At 52.2% G+C, this 20,298-nt stretch overlaps 1 protein-coding gene across 1 annotated transcript; it reads left to right on the forward strand.

The window, feature by feature from the left end:
• The first annotated feature begins 6,149 nt into the window (after window positions 1-6,149).
• On the forward strand, window positions 6,150-15,352 carry DACT3 (dishevelled binding antagonist of beta catenin 3). Its single transcript, XM_044257060.1, has 4 exons — window positions 6,150-6,400; window positions 11,723-11,819; window positions 11,986-12,138; window positions 13,078-15,352. The coding sequence occupies exons 1-4, from the start codon at window positions 6,152-6,154 to the stop codon at window positions 14,472-14,474; spliced, it is 1,896 nt and encodes a 631-aa protein (XP_044112995.1). The 5' UTR covers window positions 6,150-6,151; the 3' UTR covers window positions 14,475-15,352.
• The last annotated feature ends 4,946 nt before the right edge of the window (window positions 15,353-20,298 follow it).

Consider the following 20,298-nt stretch of genomic DNA (forward strand, 5'->3'; position numbering starts at 1 on the left):
TGTAGGCAGAACGAATATCTCTCCACCTTTGCTCCCTGCCCTCCTGTTCCCCAGCTCCTCAGTGTCACCCAGACTTGTGACCCTGCAGCTGAGGGCAAGCGATTGGAGGGTGCACCTAAACAAGGTCTCTCGAAACACTCAGACTTACACACCATGAAGGCTTTCCTGAAGCCTGGAAAAACAGGCCAGTGTAGGGAGCTTACTCTCTGAGGCTCGCTGCTGTATGTCACCTAGTCCATCTGTGGGTTGGCTCCAGAGCTACAGCTCTGAATAAAGAAGCTCAAAGGGGCGTCTGGGTGGCTCAGTCAGCTAAGCATCTGCCTTCAGCTCAGGTCATGATCCCAGGGTCCTGGGATCAAACCCTGCATCAGGCTCCCCACTGTGCAGGGAGCCTGCTTCTCCCCCTGCCTCAGTGCTTTCTCTCTCTCTCTTTCTCTTACACTTGCTCTCTCTCAAGTAAGCAAATAAAATATTTTTTTTTAAGAAAGCTAAGAACCTCAGTCAGTGAAGATCTCCAAATGAACAAGAATGCCTTGAAGGCATAATTCGAGCTAATAATATTGGGAAATACTGGAGTCTCTCGGACTGCATCCTGAATGCCTCTCCGGCTGACGCTGATTAGCCTGAGATCCAAGAGGATAAGCAACAGAGGGACAACTCCATCTCCAGTGACAAAGGCAAGCTAGGAAACGTATGGACCGACTATCCAGGCCCGATCCTGAATAATCACTCGGCTTCCATCTTGGCCAACAGTTTTGTTAACACCCTGAGACGGGAAGTCAGAGATATGATCATAAACATAATGGTAGGGGTTCCTGGCTGGCTCAGTCGGGAGAGCAGGAGACTGGATCTCCGGATCGTGAGTTCTAGCTCCACGTTAGGTGTAGCGATGACTTAAATGAATAATTGATAACTTAAAACCAAAATGCCATAGGGTGCCTGGGTGGCTCAGTGGGTTAAGCGTCTGCTTTTGGCTCAGGTCATGATCCCAGGGTCCTGGGATCAAGCCCTGCAGCAGGCTCCCCACCCAGTGGGCAGTCGGCTTCCCCCTCTGCCCCTCCCTCCATCATGCTGATGCGCGCATGTGCAAAAATAAATAAACTCTTTCAAAAAAATAATAAAATAATCTTTAAAAACCTCATGACGTCAGCTGGGAAATGCCTTGACTGCAGAATCCCATGAGGCAGTGCAAAACCGCTAGGATGCCATGGCAGAGCAAGTCAAAGCCAAGAATGTCACTTAAGTTCCCGCAACTTAAACACTCAGGGATGGAAAAAGCCCATCCTATCAGGGCCATCAGATACCGCCAACCCTGATCTTGACAGAGGCATTTGTAGGGACTGTAAAGAAAAGGGACACTAAATTTGAGGGGTAAGATTTCATCTCCCCAAGGATTCTCTCCTGGCACGCTTTCTCCTCTGTGCCTATAAATACCCCTCAAGCCACAGGGGGAAATGATTATCCCCATTACTGGGTATCCTGCCCCATTTTAGACATGGGCCACACCCTCCCCATAAATATCCACCCCCCTCCCCTTTCCCCCTGCCCCAGTACACAGCAATGATTATGATGAATCCCACAGTTCACCATGTGCTTACGCTTGTCTAAGTCACTCTGACTCACAAGGCCCCCTTACTACCCAGCACGGTTTATACCCAAACTCCTGCATGAAATCTTTCAGGAAGGGTTATTCTTTCAATCCAGAATGTCAAGATTTCATGTTCACAAGAGAGCCCATGTCTGGAAGTCCCAGACTGCTCTGATCCATCTAACCCCTTACCCTTCCTACTCCCCTGCTCCCTCCCTCTCCCCCCAAAACCCCATCAATTTTTCCCTCAGCCCACATATTCAAGACGCAGCTGCCCTGCATTTGGATTCTCTTTGGGCCCCAACAACATAGGGCGCATCTTGGAGGCTGACCCTCTCTCAAAGTGGAAATGGAAACTTCTTGCTCTTCCTGAAACTGACTTCAGGTGCCTCCATCCATCACCTGGGGTCTCCTAATCCCAGCTCCTGGCCCTTGCAGCACTCCTGCCTTGCCCATCTAGAACTCCAGACTACCATGGGGATATGGCTAGTCCAAGACCCGAAGGCCATAAATAAAATAGTCAAACCTAGGTTCCCAAGAGTTCCCACTCCACACACTGTCCTGGCCATTCTCTACCTTCCAGCACCCCTCACTTTAACACCTCCTCTACACATTCATATCCCTCTATGTCTGGTTCATCATCTTTTTGTTTTCACCTGGGAAAGTCAACAATACATGGGGACAGGTGGGCTCAAGTGTTCACTGAAGCCCCTGCTTAATTTTCCCGGACGCTGAAGGCTAATTTGCAGGACGTGGTTTTCCCTTGCAATATCCCTCGAATCAAAATGTGGATGATCCCTTGCTGAACTCACTCTCTGGCAATACCTACCCCAAGACCTTGCTCACAGGGACACAGGTATCTAGGGAAGGATTATCATCACGTAGGTCACAAGGACGCCATCTAGGACATGACTTCGCACTGGAAGGCTAACTTTATCCATGGAATGAATTTATCCAATCGTTAATTTCACTTTCGCCCAAGACTAAAACGTGACTCCAGTGGTCTCTGGGCCTGTTATGGGTTCAATTCTGTCTCCCCCCCACCAAAAAAAAAAAAAAGTTTGCTGAAATCTTATCCCCCAGTTCCTCGGAATGTGACCTGATTTGGAAACAGGATGGTTGCAGATGGACTGAGCACCGTCCCCTCAAAGACCTCTCCCAAATCACCACTTGATCGTCACAACAAAACTTTCCCTATCCCTACCATTAGTGAATCGGGATTTATGTGTTCCTTTCACAACTTCCCTAACGGCCCCTGCAGGGGACTCGGTCTCTGGAAACTTTCATGTGGTAAATGACACAGTAACAGCCCTAATGGCAGGAACCACCTCCTCACTGAACTCACCCAGATTTTCCAGCTATCAAAATATTGCCGATTCCAAGTCAACCGGTGCTGCTCACAATTTCTCTTGGTATCAGTGGCATTACCCGTCTTGTGACTCATTTCATGGTCCCAGCCCCATCCCAGCATCTTCTCCTTGGTTCCCACCCCACCCTTTAAAAAATTTATTTATTTATTTATTTTTTAAAGATTTTATTTATTTGACAGATCACAAATAGGCAGAGAAGCAGGCAGAGAGAGGAGGAAGCAGATTCCCCGCTGAGCAGAGAGCCCAATACGGGGGTCGATCCCAGGACCCTGGGTATCATGACCTGAGCCGAAGGCAGAGGCTTTAACCCACTGAGCCACCCAGGTGCCACCCCCTTTTTTAAAAAAGATTTTATTTGAGAGGGAGAGAAGCAGATACTACCCCCTGAGCAGGGAGCATGACACAGGACTCGATCCCAGGACCCCAGGATCACAACCTGAGCTGAAGGCAGAAGTTTAACGGACTGAGCCACTCAGGCACACCTGGTTTCTGCCTTTAATCAACGTTTTAAAAAACAACCAAAAGTAAGTAAATAAATAAATAACAACCAAAAAACAAAAAAAAATCAAAAAAAGAAAACAAAACCCACAACATTTATTTTCTGACCCCTCAAATAAATTAGACAATTATTTTCATGAGTCTTGGGATTGCCCCAATGATGTGTATTTTATGGGTAAAGATTTGCAGACTGGCATCTACTTACCAGAAGCTGACTGGCTTCTGTTATCTTGCCAATCCTGTAAATCCTTTTCAGGGTCTTGATTCCCCTTCATTCTATCAATGTCTAAACTTCACTATTTCTTGACTCAAACCCCCATCAAATCCCCCCCCCCAAACATGAGAGACCTGTACATCCTGTGAAGACTGGAAGTCACCACCCAGACACAGGAACCAGGATGACCCTGAGCCCCCCTTTCATTAGCATTCAAAGGAGGCTTGGAACAAGGAGCCAAATGTTTAGCAGTAAGCTCCGAGGATTCCACACCACCTCCAACCATGTTTGGGCAACCCTTGTATCAGGTTAGGGACATCGAAGGGAAGGACTTGTAGCCTGTGGTTGGAAACACCTGCTGCATGTTCATTTCCGGGGACGACTCAGACATCATGATCATCAGTAAGAACATCAAGAGGCCACCGAGGAAACCTGCAGAATTAGAACCACTGTTCTGACTCCACCAACCAACCATCTCTCTGTACCTCCTTCTGGGAGCCCTGGCAACTGGCTGCCCTCAGGCCTCTGATCCTGTTGTTACTCTCTTATTCTCCCAGTAATAATTCTCTTTTTATTTATCTTCCTAGGAATACCTATCTGCGAATGCCCAGTGACCAAAACCTAAATCCGTTCTAGATCCAACATTTTACACAAGAGACGGTTCAGGCAGCTCTGCACCAACAGCAGAGATGGAAAAAAAAAACAAAAAACAAAAAACAAAAAACAAAAACCCAACCCTGACATCACCCCAGACATGAACTACTAAGAAAATCTTGTTGGAGTGCAAGCTCCCCAGATCCACCTATCAGAAATCCCAACCATCTCCCCACTGTCGGAAAATTAAGACTGTTTAAGGACAATCTAGTCTGTCTTAAACAAAAGGAGAAGTGAATATAGTTTGTCTCTACTTAAAGTCCAGGCTCATTTTTCTCCTCGGGATTATTTTGGACTTATTTAACAGACCCTCCTGTGGTTCTTTATACATGGAAAGCACTGAGCAAATATCTTACTCAGTCCTCAGAATGACGGGATAAGTTAGACAGTATTATGACCCCCATTATACAGATAGGGACACTGAGGTACAGAGATTAAGCAAGTTTCCCAAGGTCACACAGCTAGAAAGTTGCAGGGGCTGAGGATCCCTTCAAAAACAGCCCCACCCCCACCCCCCAGCAGTCTGGTTCCAGAGTCGATGATAATCACTGCCTCTCCAGCTTACGACCAGATATCTCCTGGTGCCATAAAAGAGGGGATCATAAAAGAGGAAAGTTCTCACGTGATCATCTGGGACCTGGCTATTAGTGAGTCAAGGTCTGTCTGAGAAATGGGTATGACTATTGGAGCTAGATCTCTAAGGTTGTAGGGACACACACTCGGCGTAGTGACACAGGTTGGCCGCCTGAGGGGGCGCCAGCCCGGCTCGCGGAGCCTGGGGAGCCAGAAAGGAACCTTGGAAACCAAAGTCAGGCTCAGACTCTTAGGACCACAGAATGTTGAGAACAGATCATCTTAGAATGCTGAGAACAAAGCCTCTTAGAACGTTGAACAAAGGCTCCTGGAATCGTAGAATGGTGAACGCAATGCCCCCCACACAATCTGGGAGACAAAAGATGCTCAGATTCTGTTCTGGTCGGATCATAGAATCTTCCACCCAGGCTGGTCTTAAATTCCAGAATTTGGGATATAACCTATCTGACTCTTAGGAGTCAGCCAATATTAAACCAAGCGCGGGGCCCTCCTAAGCTGGTCACACGCCCGTGAAGCCCGTCCTGCTTAGAAGCATTATTTTATGGAAGGCTATCGCTCTTGGCTGCCTTCTAGTTTTACAGCTGAGTGTCTGGGAAGCCTTCGTGGAAGAGGAGGCAAAATCAGGGCTCGACTCGAGAACCCTTTCCGCCCCCCGCACACCCTCAGCAGCTCAGGGTCGCTAGGGGTGGGGGGAGAGGGAAGGTTGCCAAACTGTCACGTGGACCCATTCTCTATTTATAGATCACCCCTTCTCCTTTCGCGGGACAGTCCAATGATAGCCAGAGCTCGCCCGCAAGGGGGCGGAACCAGCTGCGGGATCGGGGAGGCACGGGCCAATGTCGTTGGAGCAAGGGCGGACTTGTTTCATTGTGACGCGAGAGGGGGGCGTGACTAGAGCCCGAAGGCAGCAAGCGGTGGGGCGTGGCGAGGCCGCCCAGAAGCAAAGCGAGTAGGAAGCTGCGAGCATGCGTCGCGTCGGGGGGCGCGGGTGCATCGCCGGGCATCTTCGTAAGGGAGGGTACCAGCCAATAGGCGACCGTTGCTCTGTCGCCGGGGGCGTGGCCATGCAGATAAGGCGCGGGTGGGCGGCCCAATGGGCGGGCGCCTATGCAGATGAGACGGTGACAGCCGGGCCAGCGGGCGGGCGGGCAGGCGGGCTGTTGGGGCGGGGAGGTGGGACCCGGAGAGGGGTGGCCGTGGGGCCCGGCCGGGCTGGGGTGGGGGGCCGCAGCCATGATCCGGGCCTTCTCGTTCCCGGTGAGCCCCGAGCGGGGCCGGCTGCGGGGCTGGCTGGAGGGCAGCCTGGCCGGGCTCTGCGAGTTGCACTGGCTCCGGGAGAGGCAGGAGTACCGCGTGCAGCAAGCGCTGCGGCTGGCCCAGCCCGGAATGGGGGGCGCCGAGGCCGAGGACGAGGAGGACGCCGATGAGGACGAAGATGCGGCGGCAGCGCGCCGGGCCGCAGCGGCCCTGGAGGAGCAGCTGGTGAGGGGCCGCCTGTCCGTCCATCCCTCCGCCCCCGTCTGTGTCTGTCTGTCCGTCTCGGTTGGATGCTCAGACACCCGTTCCGGTGGGGGAGGGGGAAAAGACAGGGGGTGGGACTGGAGACCCTGGAGTATGGGCGCCGGGCGGGATCTGGCCTGCCCACCCCCAAACTGGGGAAGGGGGACAGCATCGCTTCCGCTGGAGCCTCGTGAAATGCACAGGCCCCTTCCCCAAAGAAAATTCTTCTGGGCGCTAAGTATGTGTCAAGCCTGGGCCGAGTATTTGGCATGCGCTGTCTTCTTGAAGCTTGGGGGAGAAAGGGGTGATAGTCCCCATTTTACAGAGCAAGAAGCTGAGGCTCAGAGATGGCAAGCGACTCACCCAAGGTCACACAGCTGGGATCCAAACATGCCCCCCTCTGGCCCCGCCACCAGGGCTCCATCTTCCCTAAGTCCCGGTGTGCTTGGAGATCTCTGGAGGGGGCGGGGTGGGGGGAGGGGATCCTTGGGCTTCCTGAGGGAGGGATCACCGCTGGGAGGAAGCTTGCAGTCCGCGATGATCTTTACTCTGCGGTGACACTTTCCCTCCTTTCCTAGCTGGTCCCAGCCTTGGTGAGCCCCAGAAGAGGCAGGTCGAGGCAGCATGGGGGTCTGGCTTCTGGACTCCCTGAGTGTTCTAATGGTAGAAAAAGAGGCAGAGGTCTCCAGAATGACTTCAAGAGCACCACCCCTCTCTCCTTCTCTGTCATTCTTTGATTTTCCCGACCTCTTCCTGGATTTCTCTCACTCTGTCTCCCTCCTGCCACATCTCTGACTTTCAGCATCTGTTTCTATCTTTCTTAATCCTCCGTCTCTCTGTGTCTCTCTGTCTCCGTCTCCCTGGCGTTCTCTTGCCTTTCTGCACCTCTCTCTCTTCCCGCCCCACGTCCCTGTCCCTATCTCTCTCTTCCCCTCCCCCCAGCCTGCCAGGCCCCAGACCCTGGCTCCCTCTGCAGATCCCATCCCCAAGCCTGTGTGTGGTCAGAGCTTCCCGTTTGGGGAAACCTGAGCCCGGGCAGCGGGGGAGGGGGCTCTCCCTGCTGCTGACCTCCACTGCCCCCTCCCCAGATGGAGAATGGGGAGGGCGACTGACGCCAGACTCCGGGGCTGCACGCACAGCCCCTCCCCCGACCGGGAGTGAGACCCTGCACATTCTTCTCTGGAAGCAGAAACAGCTGTGGGAGGCCCCACCCCCTCCCAAAGTTAGAGACGCCTTGTGGGGGCCTTCACCAGCTCCCCCCCACACCCCACCCCAAGCTGGCTGGGCTTGGGTAGGCACCTCCCACCGTACGTACAAGGAGAGGGAGAGAGCATGGGGATGGGCGAGCTGTGTCCTTCCTTCCGGTCCCTCAGTCTGCCTCAGTCTCCCCTCGCTGCCCTTCAGCTTCCCTATTCCTGCCGCTGAGTCTCCCCCCTTCTCTGCCCCTCAGTCTACCCCGCCCCCCAGGAGGTGGTAGTGGAGAGGCCTCTTTCCCCCACACTCTCCAGGCAAAGCTCCGTCCCAGCGTCAGGGAGGAGGCGGTGGCAGGCAGCGGGAGGAAGGCAGCGGCGCGGAGGGAGGAACAGAAAAGCGCTAAATATAAACGTCTCTGCGGTTGGGGGTTCCTGGGTCCTTCAGAAGAGGGTGTGGGTACCTCCTCTGATCCCGAGCCTCTGTCTTGTGATGCTAACCCCTCCCGCCCCGCACCCCCTGCCAAGGAATACACTCCCTTTGAAGCCAGAAAGATTGAAGCCAGACTCCATTCGTTGCTAATAGGAGTAGCCAGGACGCAGGTAAAGACCGGGGGTATCTCAGAGAAGAGAGGTCAGAATCCTGGATGGGTGTGGGAGTTCCATTCTCTTCCACCAAGAAAAAGCATCCCCTTCCAGCAAGAAGGACTTAAGTTAGACTTGAAGAAGGACTTCCAAATCGCGCTAAAGAGAATGGGACACAGACTAGGGGCATGTGAGCAGTGGGGAACACAGGTCTGGAAAAGTTTAGGCCATGGGGTCTCCAGGGGTCCTCACCTAAGGAGCCCGTTAAACCTATCCAACTGCACGACCACAGGCCTGCTGGCAGAAGGGCTTGCAAAGAAAAGGGGTTGGGGATGAGGGGTATTGTGGGTACATGGGGAGCAGGATTCAGACCAAGTTCCTTTTGAAGAGTCATCACTTTGTACCCGGAAGGGAGGGGGTCAAACTTACCAACAGTGGGAGTGTGCAGACTTGGGGTGGTGTTGGAGGGCCCAGGCATGGGGGAAGAGAAGGCCTCTCCGGTTTGTCCCCCTTACCCCTGCTCTTCCCTACAGAGCAGGAACTGAAATTAAACCCATAGAACTTAGCTCCCCTCCCAGTCTATCCTTTTATGTTTATTTTTAATTACACAAGTAAAACATGACTTTATATTTTGCTGGTTGGAAATTCATAGCTTTCGTGTAAGAATAAAAGCTAGCAATTATTGAGCTTAAAAGGAACCGCTGTTTTAAGTCATATAATCCTCACAACACGCCGTAAGAGAGGGAGCTGAATGAGGCCATGTTACAGACGAGGAGACCAGGGCCCAGAGAGGGGAGTAACCTGCTCAAGGTCACACAGGGTCTCCTCGGAGATCATCACCAATGTCACGTTGGCATGAGTCCCTCTAGACCAATGGATCTGCTTGTAGGAAGAGCTTACCTGCCAAGAAACGTAGGGTTTTGCTTTGCTTCTTGCCATTGCCAGTCTCTTGGGGGAGGTCCCAGAGATAACACCAGCGGGTCTCAAAGTGTGGCTGCTGGGCTAAGCAATGTCACCCCGGAACTTGTAAGTTATGCCGATTCTTGGGCTCCAGGCTGGAATCAGAAGCTCTGGAAGTGGGACCCAGGCCCTGCAGGTAAATCTGACTCCCACTCATATGCGACACTTTTCTTTTTCTTGTCAATGCTGTGTCTTAGTGATGATTCTTTTTTTTTTTTTAAGATTTTATTTATTCATTTGAGAGAAAGAGAGAGAGAGAGAGGGCAAGTAAGAGAAAGCAGGGTAAGGGGTAGAAGGAGAAGCAGACTCCACACTGAGCAGGGAGCCCGATGTGGGGCTCGATCCTGGGACTCCAGGATCATGACCTGAACCAAAGGCAGACGCTTTACCTGCTGAGCCATCCAGGTGCCCCCTCTTAGTGATGATTCTGTGTAGAAATTGTGTCCTACCATTTTGACAGCTATATAGTATTCTGCTGTGTACATTCATTTTCATCAAACATTTCCTGAGCACCTGCTTTGTTCCAGGAGCTGTGCTGTTCCCTAGGGGTGGGTGGGGGAATCCTGACATGAACAAAGCAGATGAAAATCTCTGCCTTCCAGGGATGACTTTTAGTGAGACAGACCTGATGACAACCTGATGCATCCTTTTGAGCCAAGAGGTCATTACTGCTACGGTGCAGGGAAGCGGGTGGGGGGGGTGAAGGGGGGAAACAGGTCAATGGGTGCAAAATGACGGGGAAGCTATTTTGGAAAGACCGGTCAGGGGAGGGATCGTGTAAGGAAAGACCTGAATGAAGCCAGAGAGGGAGCCAGGAAGAAATGCAAGGGGAGCACATCCTTACTGAGGTAGGAACACCGCATAGTCATCCAGGGAGCGTGGCTGGAGCAGAGTGAGGGGGTGGTGATTAGTGGGGGACATGACATGGGGTACCTGGCCGGGGTCTCTGACATTGTTTTAGCCACCCCGATTGTGTACAATCCGGCTGCTTTCCTGGGTTCTGCTCCAAGATGACGCCACCCTGAGCATCTCTGCACACCCAGGGCAGGAGCCCAACATGGAATGATTTGTTGACTTTCCTCCCATAAACAAACCCAGATGGGGGCTTCTGTTCTTGGGGTGGGGGGAAGGGGGAGGACATGGGGCCCAGGAGAGCAGCCACAGGAGTAGGAAGCAGGGAGGGGGGAGTCTGTGAGGGGGATGGGGGATCCGGCCAGTCTTTCTGCCCTAAATAGGCAGGGCTGGGTGACTGGCCTCCCGGCTCCTCCCCCCTCCTTCCCTCCCTCCCGCCGTCCAGACAAGTTGCTTTTGTCTGAGGGTCAACTGTCAGCCTGTGGTGTCGGCCACCTCTGGCTTCGCCCCAGACCCACGTGCGTCTCTTCCTGGATCTGGCCCTGTTTTTCCAAAATGGGGTTAGGTCCTAGCGTCTTGGAAGCCCCATCTGTGTTGCCTTAGTCCCTAGACCCGTCCCTGGTCACTGTCGCTCCTCTAAAAGGGTTTTCACCTTCCTTTATCCTCAGCTGATAAGAAATGCTCATTTTCTGCAGCAAGAAGGATCCAGGATAGACTCAACTGGACTTTCTCATGGGGATGAGGTTCAGGGGCAGACATGGGAGGCTTCCGGGTGGGAATGAAGCACGGGTGGGAGAAAGATGTTCCCTGGGGCCAGGGAACAGGCTGGAGCTTGTTACTCTAGTACTGCTACGGGCTAGACTCACAGAAGGACTTCCTAGAGTGCTCTTCCTGGGGGAAGGACCGAAGACTTCTACGAGTTGTGGTCAGCCTGTTTTATCCATATGAGGGAAAGAATCAGTCTGCAGCAAGAAGGACTTAAGGAAGACTTACAAAAGGACTTTGTGCTGATGATAAGGGGCAGAGGGAGATGATGGGAGCATCTGAGAAGAGAAAGTCAAGGACTGGGAGGAGGTGGACCAATGGCTAGGGGATCTGCTGGGTCCTGGGTCTTTTGGGGGCAAACTCCCCTTACAGTGACACCATGTAAACTGAGACTCGAAGAGGATTGTTCTGATAGGGGTTGAGGGGTTATGGAGGAAACACCTGACAGGGAGGGGGCGAGGGATGGGAACTTCTGAAGCTTATCCCACCTAAGAAAGGTTAATGTAGCTGCAGCATGAAGGACTTGAGTTAGATAATCACTGGGACTTCTTTTTTTTTTTTTTAAGATTTTATTTATTTATTTGACAAACAGAGATCACTAGTAGGCAGAGAGTCAGGCAGAGAGAGGGGACAGGGAGAAGCAGGCTCCCTGCTGAGCAGAGAGCCCCATGCAGGATTCTCCATCCCAGGACCCTGAGATCATGAACCGACCTGAAAGCAGAGGCTTTAACCCACTGAGCCACCCAGGTGCCCCATCGCTGGGACTTATAATGGGATGAAGGGACAGAGATCTTGAGGGAGATCCTGGGACTTCGGTACTGCTTTTAGACTTTTGAAATCAGAGCCTCACTGTCAAAGTGAAGCTCTGCCTATCAGGGGGATATATGGGGAGGGGGGCACGCGGCAGAGGATTGGGGATATTCTGACTATCCTGCTCTCCCCATGCCCTCAGGAGGCCTTGCCTGGGCTCATCTGGGACCTGGGCCAGCAGCTGGGAGACCTGAGCCTGGAGTCTGGGGGCCTGGAACAGGAAAGCGGGCGCAGCTCAGGTGAGCATGCGTAGAGGGAGAAGGGTCTGCCTGGGATATCCCCATCTTTCCTACTGCCCCCTACCTCTCAGGTTTCCCTGTCTCTGCCTCTTGGTCTCTTCCTTTCCCACCCCTGGTTTCCCCGTCCAGGCCCCTGATTGTCTCTCCTCCACTCCCTGGAATCCAGGCTTCTATGAAGACCCCAGCTCCACGGGAGGCCCAGACTCACCCCCCTCTACCTTCTGTGGGGACAGTGGCTTCTCTGGATCTGGCTCCTATGGACGCCTGGGTCCCTCTGAACCCCGAGGCATCTACGCCAGTGAGAGGCCCAAGTCCCTAGGTAAGGTGGGTGGGGTTGGGGCCCTGAGAGGCAGGGAATGGGCAGGAAGAGAATGCTTTTGAGCACAAGCTTCTGAGTCAGACTGACCTGGATTCAAACTCTGGCTGTGACCCTTCCTTCTCATGTGATTTTGAGCATGTTGCTTCTTTCTGGGCCTCTGTTTCTCCTTTTGTTAAAATAGGATTATTAGCAGCACCTGCCTCATAGGGAAGTTCTTCATACTCAGTGAGCCTGAGCCCTCACTACCATTGGACTTGGCACTTGGTAGCCACGTAAACAGCAACTCCTGTTTTTCACTTATACAAGTTAGTTTCGGAGCCCCTACTAGGTGCCAGCTTAGGTTTGTTTCAGTGGTGAGGAATACCCAGAGGGAAAGAAAAAAAAAATCCCTGTTTTCATAAAGCTGACTTTGCAGTGGGAGAAACAGATAATATACAAGATAAATAAGATACAGACATATAGGAAGAGAAGAAAGGGAAGGGAGCTGGGGAGGGCATACCCTTTTGAGTTGAGGAAGTTGCAATTTTAGGACACATGGCTTGGGAGGATATCACTGAGACTCTGACATTTGAGTGGCGCCCTGAAGTAAGCGAAGCAGATATCCTCAGGGAAGCATGTTCCAGGGAACGGCAAGTGCAAAGGCCCTGAGGCTGGAACGTGACTGGCGTGTGCTTCCAAGAGGGCAGCAGAGCCCAAGACCTAGAATTATAGAAGACAGGGATTAGATATGAAGGTCAGAGAGGCAGAGGCGGGACAGACCCTTCATGGTTTTGTGACGAATTGGTTATGAACCTGATATGCCTGGAAGGGTGAGAGCAGGGTTTTGGATGACAGTGAAGGAGGGCGGGGTAGGCAACTTGCCCCTCCTAGGCTCCTTGAGCAAGGACTTCGAGGGTCCCTCCACTCTCTTCCTTTTTTTATTCTTGCCTCCCTCCCTAGGAGACGCCAGTCCCAGTGCTCCGGAGGCGGTGAGCGCTCGGGCAGCCGTGCCGCGATCATACTCGGCGCCCTACCCGACGGCAGCGGGCTCTGCGGGCCCCGAGGCTTGCTCCTCCGCGGAGCGGCGGGCGCGCGCCGGGCCCTTCCTGACGCCCAGTCCACTGCACGCCGTGGCGCTGCGCAGCCCGCGGCCCTGCAGCCGGGCTCCCGCAGACTCGTCGGACGCCTCGGGGGCGGGGCGGCCCCTGGACGGCTACATCTCGGCGCTCCTGCGCAGGCGCCGCCGCCGGGGGGCGGGCCAGCCCCGGACCAGTCCCGGGGGCGCAGACGGGGGCCCGCGGCGCCAGAACAGCGTGCGCCAGAGGCCGCCGGACGTGTCCCCGCCCCCCGGAGGCGCGCGGCCCGCGCCCGAGCCGCCGGTGGAGCGCGCGGGGGGTCGTCCCGCCAGCCCGGCCGCCCTAGGCCGCGCCTGGGCCTCGCAGTGGGAGTCGGAGACGGCGCCCGAGCCCCCCGCGCCGCCCGCCGCTCCCTCGCCCCCCGACAGCCCGGCCGAGGGGCGCCTAGTGAAGGCACAGTACATCCCGGGCGCGCAGGCCGCCACCCGTGGCCTCCCTGGCCGGGCGGCCCGCCGCAAAGCGCCCCCACTAACCCGTGGCCGCAGCGTGGAGCAGTCCCCACCCCGGGAGCGTCCCCGGGCCGCCGGCCGCCGCGGACGCATGACGGAGGCCTCGGGCCGCCGGGGCTCACCCAGGGCTCGCAAGGCCGCGCGCTCCCAGTCCGAGACCAGCCTGTTGGGCCGCGCGGCCGCGGTTCCTCCCGGGCCCCCCAAGTACCCCACGGCCGAACGGGAAGAGCCTCGGCCGCCGCGGCCCCGCCGCGGCCCCGCGCCCACGCTTGCGGCCCAGGCCGCGGGGTCCTGCCGCCGTTGGCGCTCCACGGCCGAGATCGACGCTGCGGACGGGCGCCGCGGCCGTCCCCGAGCCCCCGCGGCCCGCGGCCCTGTGCCGGGCCCATCCCCGTCCGCTCCTCAGCGCCGTCTTCTCTATGGCTGCGCGGGCAGCGACTCGGAGTGCTCGGCCGGGCGCCTGGGGCCGCTTGGACGCCGGGGACCCGCAGGTGGTGTGGGCGGCGGCTATGGGGAGAGTGAATCGAGCGCCAGCGAGGGGGAGTCGCCGGCCTTCAGCTCCGCATCCAGCGACTCAGACGGCAGCGGTGGTCTGGTGTGGCCGCAGCAGCTGGTGGCAGCCACCGCGGCCTCTGGGGCAGGGGGTGGTGCAGGTGGAGGGGCGCCTGCGGGCCCCGCCAAAGTCTTTGTGAAGATCAAGGCTTCCCACGCACTCAAAAAAAAGATACTGCGTTTCCGTTCGGGTTCTCTCAAGGTCATGACTACAGTGTGAGTTTGGGAGTTTGCTTGGGCTCCCCCTTCATGGCCTCTGCACCACCACACTCCCAATCACTGACCCTTCCATACCTCCCTTCCAAAGACCACCATTTTCTCTGCTTCCAAAGACCCTTCCTCACTGCCCCCATTCACTGCAAGTCTTGGTTGAAAAGGCTCCCCCTCCACCATGGGGAGGAATGGGGGAGGAGCCCTGTTTGACCCAGTTCAGCTGCTGGCTCTGCAGCCTTTGGGCAAGAAAGTTCCCTTTGTTTGGGCCTCACTTTCCTCATCTGTACTATGGGTGTACTATGGTATGCAGAAGGGGTAATTCAGTTTGAATTTCCCCATTTTAGTTTAGACACTTAGTCCGTTTGTTCCTGTTCGCTTCCGTCACTGAACCCTCTTATTCCTCCTTTCCATGCCCAGATACAGTGTCCTCCCCCCACTTCCCATTCACAAAGTGCCCCCTGTCCATGTCCCTGGATTCTTAGGACATCCCCTTGGCACCATGGTCAGAGACTCTGTGTCTGACTCAGGTGGTGCCTGCAGAGTGCCCTGGGAAAGGAAGGAGCACTGACTTTGGGGTTTTGAGGGTCAAGTAGGAGGTGGTAACACCTGGAAAGAAAGACTTTTCACCTCTATCCCTGGACAATTATGGAGGATTAAGAGGTAGAAGAGGAAAGGAAGATGACTTCTATCTCATGCCCCCTTTCTCCCCTGCTGAGAGGGAGTGTGGGGAGCCTGGAAGACCCTCAACTGTTCCAATCCAGTATTTTTTTTCTTTTTTAAAAATTACTGTATTTATTATGACGATGGTGACTCCCCAGTGCACAGGGGGGCCAGACTCTGTGTGTTTCTCTAACCTCTTTGTAAATAAATGCACAGTGTTACATATGTGGTAGACTCTTCTGTGGTAAAATGAGAGAAATGGTTTCCTTTGGACTAACATTTAGTGAGCAAATACTGTTTGCTTTGAATATAGTAGTGTCCAGAACCAGATGGCAGATCTCAGGGTGGGTCTCAACCTAATTTTCCTGTCATGGGCTAAAAAGAATCTGACCTTTGATTGAGTTGGGTTTGGGCATAAACATGGTTTCAAAGAAATACGGGTAAAGGGACAACTCCAAATTCCTTCTCTCAGAAGTTATCATAATTAGTTTGTTGCATATTCTTGCATGTTTTCCTTTATGCATTTGCAAATATGTGAATCTAAGTAACTATACAAATGCATAACTATTATATACATATACATATTTATATACACACACACACACACACACATATATATATACACACATATATAAATTGAGCTATATATTTGCCTTGTGTATCACTGTTATTTTGGTGGTGTTGAGTCATCTGTGTCCGGAGATTTTTTTTTTTTAAAGATTTTATTTATTTATTTGACAATCAGAGGTCACAAGCAGGCAGAGAGGCAGGCAGAGAGAGAGAGGAGGAAGCAGGCTCCCCACGGAGCAGAGATCCTGATGTGGGGCTCTATCCCAGGACCCTGGGATCATGACCTGAGCCGAAGGCAGAGGCTTTAACCCACTGAGCCACCCAGGCACCCCATGTGTCCAGAGATTTCTTTATGGGAAGGATTTCAGTTAAGAGTTGGATTTTTGTAGGCATGTCTTGGTGGCTTAGTTGATTAAGTGTCCGACTCTTGATTTCAGTTCAGGTCATAATCTCAGTGTTGTGAGATTGAGCCCCTTGTTGGGCTCCACACTGGGCATGGAGTCTGCTTAAGATTCGCCCTCCCCCTCTTCCCTTCTCTCCACTCCCTGCTCCTGTTCCATCTCTCTCTCTCTAAAAAAAAAAAAAAAAAAAAAAAAAAATTTGTTGCGGCGCCTGGGAGGCTCAGTGCGCTAAAGCCTCTGCCTTCGGCTCAGGTCATGATCTCAGGGTCCTGGGATTGAGCCCCACATTGGGCTCTCTGCTCGGCAGGGAGCCTGCTTCCTCCTCTCTCCACTTGCCTGTCTGCCTACTTGTGATCTCTGTTTGTCAAATAAATAAATAAAATCTTTTAAAAAAATTGGATTTCTTTGATGGTTACAGGACTATTTAGCTTTTCTATTTCTTCCTGTGTCAGTTTTACTAAGTTGTATTCTTCTAGGAATTTGTCCATTCGTCTAAATTTAGATGACATATTTTCTGTTACTGTGTTATTATTTTTAAAAAATATTTTATTTATTTATTAGAGAGACAGAGATAACAAGAGAGAGCAAGAGCTAAGAGGAGAGGGAGAAGCAGGCTTCCCGCCGAGTAGGGAGCCAGACGTGGGGCTCGATCCCAGAACCCTGGGATCATGACTGGAGGTGAAGACACACACTTAGCTGACTGAGACACCCAGCTTTCCCTAAAGATTTCATTTTTAAGTAATCTCTACCCCTAGTGTGGTGCCTGAACTCACAGCCCTGAGATCAAGAGTCGAGTGCTCTACCAATGATGCCAGGTCCCCCATCACTGTATTATCAATGGCTGCTTTAGCATCCACTGTGGGATTATCCGCTCTCCCAGTTCTTTTGCTGTTGGGAACTTCGCAGCAGTAATGTCCTTGTACCTACCTCTGTGCCTATATGTGTGTATTTCCAGAGGCTCCACTCTAAGAAATAGAATTGCTTGGTCATTATAATATATTCATTTAAAAACTTTTAATTGACACTGCCACACTTCCTTCCACTAAGCGTGCACTCAGCTGACTTCCAATGGCAATTTCTGAGATGCCCATTTTCCCATCAGTTCACCAGACATTTTTGCCAGTCTTATGGGGGAAAACTGTGTTCTCTTTTAACTACCACATCTCCCTCCCTGTTGCCATGAGGCAACACATTTGTATCTCTGTTAGACCACTTTTAATTCTATGAGTTGCCTGTTCACACCCTTTGCCCATATTTCTATTGGACAAGTTCAGTAATCACACAGATTTCATGGATGCATAAGGAGAAGTTTGGAGAGGGGCCTTTACTAACTACCGCATAGCAAGAAAGAGGGAGCTAAGGTTGGGATCCAACCTCCACCCAACTCCGCAGTCTGAAGAACGGTACTTACTCTGCCTTGACCTTTGTGTTTACAGGGGTGGGTCCATCTCTCTGTAGCTTTGAGCCCTGAAAGAGCAGAGACCAGACCTACCCTGCTCACCTGCATGTCCTGTGCCCACGGAGGTGGTGAGGAACAAGAAGCAAGGAACAAAACCAAAAAAAAAAAAAAAAAAAGAAAAGGTCCTTCCTGTGTAATTTCCATTCTAGAAAGTGGGCGGGCAGTGTGTGTGTATGGATAAGCACGTATTTCTTTTGGAATACCAACAAATAAAAGTCAGTTTTGAAAGTCTGCCAGGAAAAGCCATTGCTTGTCAGGCCTTTGGGAATATTTGCCCCATCTCCATTCCATCAAAGAGGCAGCTACACTCAGGGGATGGGACTTGTCGAAGGCTACACAGGCTACTTGGTGGCCAAAATGGTTGAAGTACATATGGGTGACCATCCTTCTTTTTTAAGATTTTAGTGCTGCTCATTAAAAATAATAAAACAGTAACAGCGGGATACCTGTCTGGCTCAGTTGGTAAACACATGACTCAATCTCGGGGTGGTGATTTCAAGTCCTACATCGGGCATGGAGCCTATTTTTTTTTTAAGGATTTTATTTATTTGACAGCGAGATCACAACAGGCAGAGAGGCAGAGAGAGGTGGGGGAAGCAGGCTCCCCGCTGAGCAGAGAGCCCGATGCGGGCCTCGATCCCAGGACCCCGAGATCATGACCTGAGCCGAAGGCAGCGGCCTAACCCACTGAGCCACCCAGGCGCCCCTGGAGCCTATTTTTAAAAACAAAACAAAACAAAATAACAGTTAACAATAAATTAAGCATTTACTGCCTGCCAGACTCTTCTCTGTGACTCACTTAATCCTCAGAACCTTGAGAGTTTATTAGATATATAGATACTATTATGCCCATTTTACAGGTGGAGAAACTGAGGCACAGAGATGTTAAATAACTTGCCTCAAGTAAGTTAATAAGTAGCAAAGCCAGATTTAAGTTCAGGCTGCCTAAGAGTCTATGTTCTTAAGCACTGGCCTATATAGCCTGTTTGCTATATGGATTATTTCTAAAAGGGTGCAAAAGGAACTGCTTACCAGGTTGGGAGCTGGGGAAGGGGCAAGGCTATTGACTTAATAAGTAAATAAATTGTATAATTCGTTAAAGGTGATAGGGACTATGGGGAAAAAACTGAGTTGAGATATGAGGGACTTGGGTGGAATGAGGGAGCAGAGTGATCGGGGATGGTCTAATTGAGAAGATGGCATTTGAACAGAGATCTGAACGAGGTGGGGGAGGGAGGCTTGTGAATGTCTTGGGGGGACGGACAGCAGTGGTGAGAGGAGCCAGGGTGGTGGGCAGAAAATGGTAGGGCCCACCACATTGCATGGGGTGTCATAGGCCTTGGTGACAATTTTGATTTTCACTCTGAGGGAGGTGGGCCACATGGGAGAATTCTTTTTTTTTTTTTTTTTTCACATGGGAGAATTCTTAGCACAAGAGGGACTTGGGTTTTTCCCGGTGGGAGGGGGGAGGGAGGGAGGGAAGTGAAAGGATTAACAGCTCTACTGAGATATAATTCACCTCCCATAAAATTCACCCATATAAGTGTAGCTGTTCAGCGGTGTTTCATATTTTCACACAGTTGTGAATATTTCCATCCCAATAAGAAATTTTGCACCCTTAGCTGTCATCGTCCACTATCCCCCCGCCTCTGGAAACCACTCATCGGATTCTCTCTCTGTCCCTTTATATTGGCCTATTCTGGACATTTCATATCAATGGAATTAGGCAATACATGGCCTTTTGGGACCAACTTCTTTGATTTAGCATGATGTTCTCAAAGTTCAGCCCGTGGCAGCACGTGTCAGTACTTTGTTTCTTTTTACTGCCAAATGCTATCCCACAGTCTGGACAGACCACATTTCGTTTTTCCACTCATCCGTTGATATTTGGGTCATTTCCACTTGGGGGCTATTATGAATCATGGTGCCATGAACGTTCATGTACAAATCTTTGTGTGGATGTATGTTTTCGGGGTTTTTTAAAGGTCGGTTCCTAGGAGTGGAATTGCTGGGTCATATGGGGACCTTAACCTTTTGAAGAACTGTCAGACTGTTCTTCTGCTGAATGAATGCAGAACAACTGCTACAGTGGCCGCAGCATTTTACTTCCCACCACCAGTGTGTGACGCTTCCAATTTTGCCACCTCCTCGCGAACATTTGCTATTATCTGGGGACTTCTCTCCACAGGATCCCTCTGGCTGGTCTGTGGGGACCAGGATGAGAGAAGCCAGTGAGGAATGGTGGCTGGACCAGAGTGTGGAGAGCAGAGGAGGTGAGAAGTGACTGTGCATTGGGGACAGACGGAAGCCAGCATTAACGGCATTTGTCACGAGATCAGTGGTGTGAGAGAGGGAGGGAAGTTAAGAGTTACTATCAGATGGTTGGAACTGCAGTAGGAAGAAGGTTTGGCAGGTGGAATCTGGAGCTTGGTGCCATACCCACCAGACATCCAGCTGGAAATAGACAATAGGTGATGGGTTATTCGACCTTAGAGTTACTGTTGGCATTCATTGCACACTTCTTGAATAATTAAAGCTAGAACTGGGGGCACCTGGGTGGCTCAGTGGGTTAAGGCCTCTGCCATCAGCTCGGGTCATGGTCTCAGGGTCCTGGGATGGAGCCCCGCATCCAGCTCTCTGCTCAGCGGGAAGCCTGCTTCCTCCTCTCTCTCTCTCTCTGCCTGCCTCTCTACCTACTTGTGATCTCTATCTGTCAAATAAATAAATAAAATCTTTTTAAA

Source organism: Neovison vison, chromosome 7 (genome assembly GCF_020171115.1).
Source record: "Neovison vison isolate M4711 chromosome 7, ASM_NN_V1, whole genome shotgun sequence".
NCBI lineage: Eukaryota > Metazoa > Chordata > Mammalia > Carnivora > Mustelidae > Neogale > Neogale vison.

Excerpts from the sequence above, each read along its gene's own strand:
- DACT3 (XM_044257060.1), top strand. The coding sequence starts at position 6,152 with ATGATCCGGGCCTTCTCGTTCCCGGTGAGCCCCGAGCGGGGCCGGCTG. Across the intron at positions 6,401-11,722 it reads CGGCCCTGGAGGAGCAGCTG|GAGGCCTTGCCTGGGCTCAT; the intron begins GTGAGGGGCCGC and ends CCATGCCCTCAG. Across the intron at positions 11,820-11,985 it reads GGAAAGCGGGCGCAGCTCAG|GCTTCTATGAAGACCCCAGC; the intron begins GTGAGCATGCGT and ends CCTGGAATCCAG.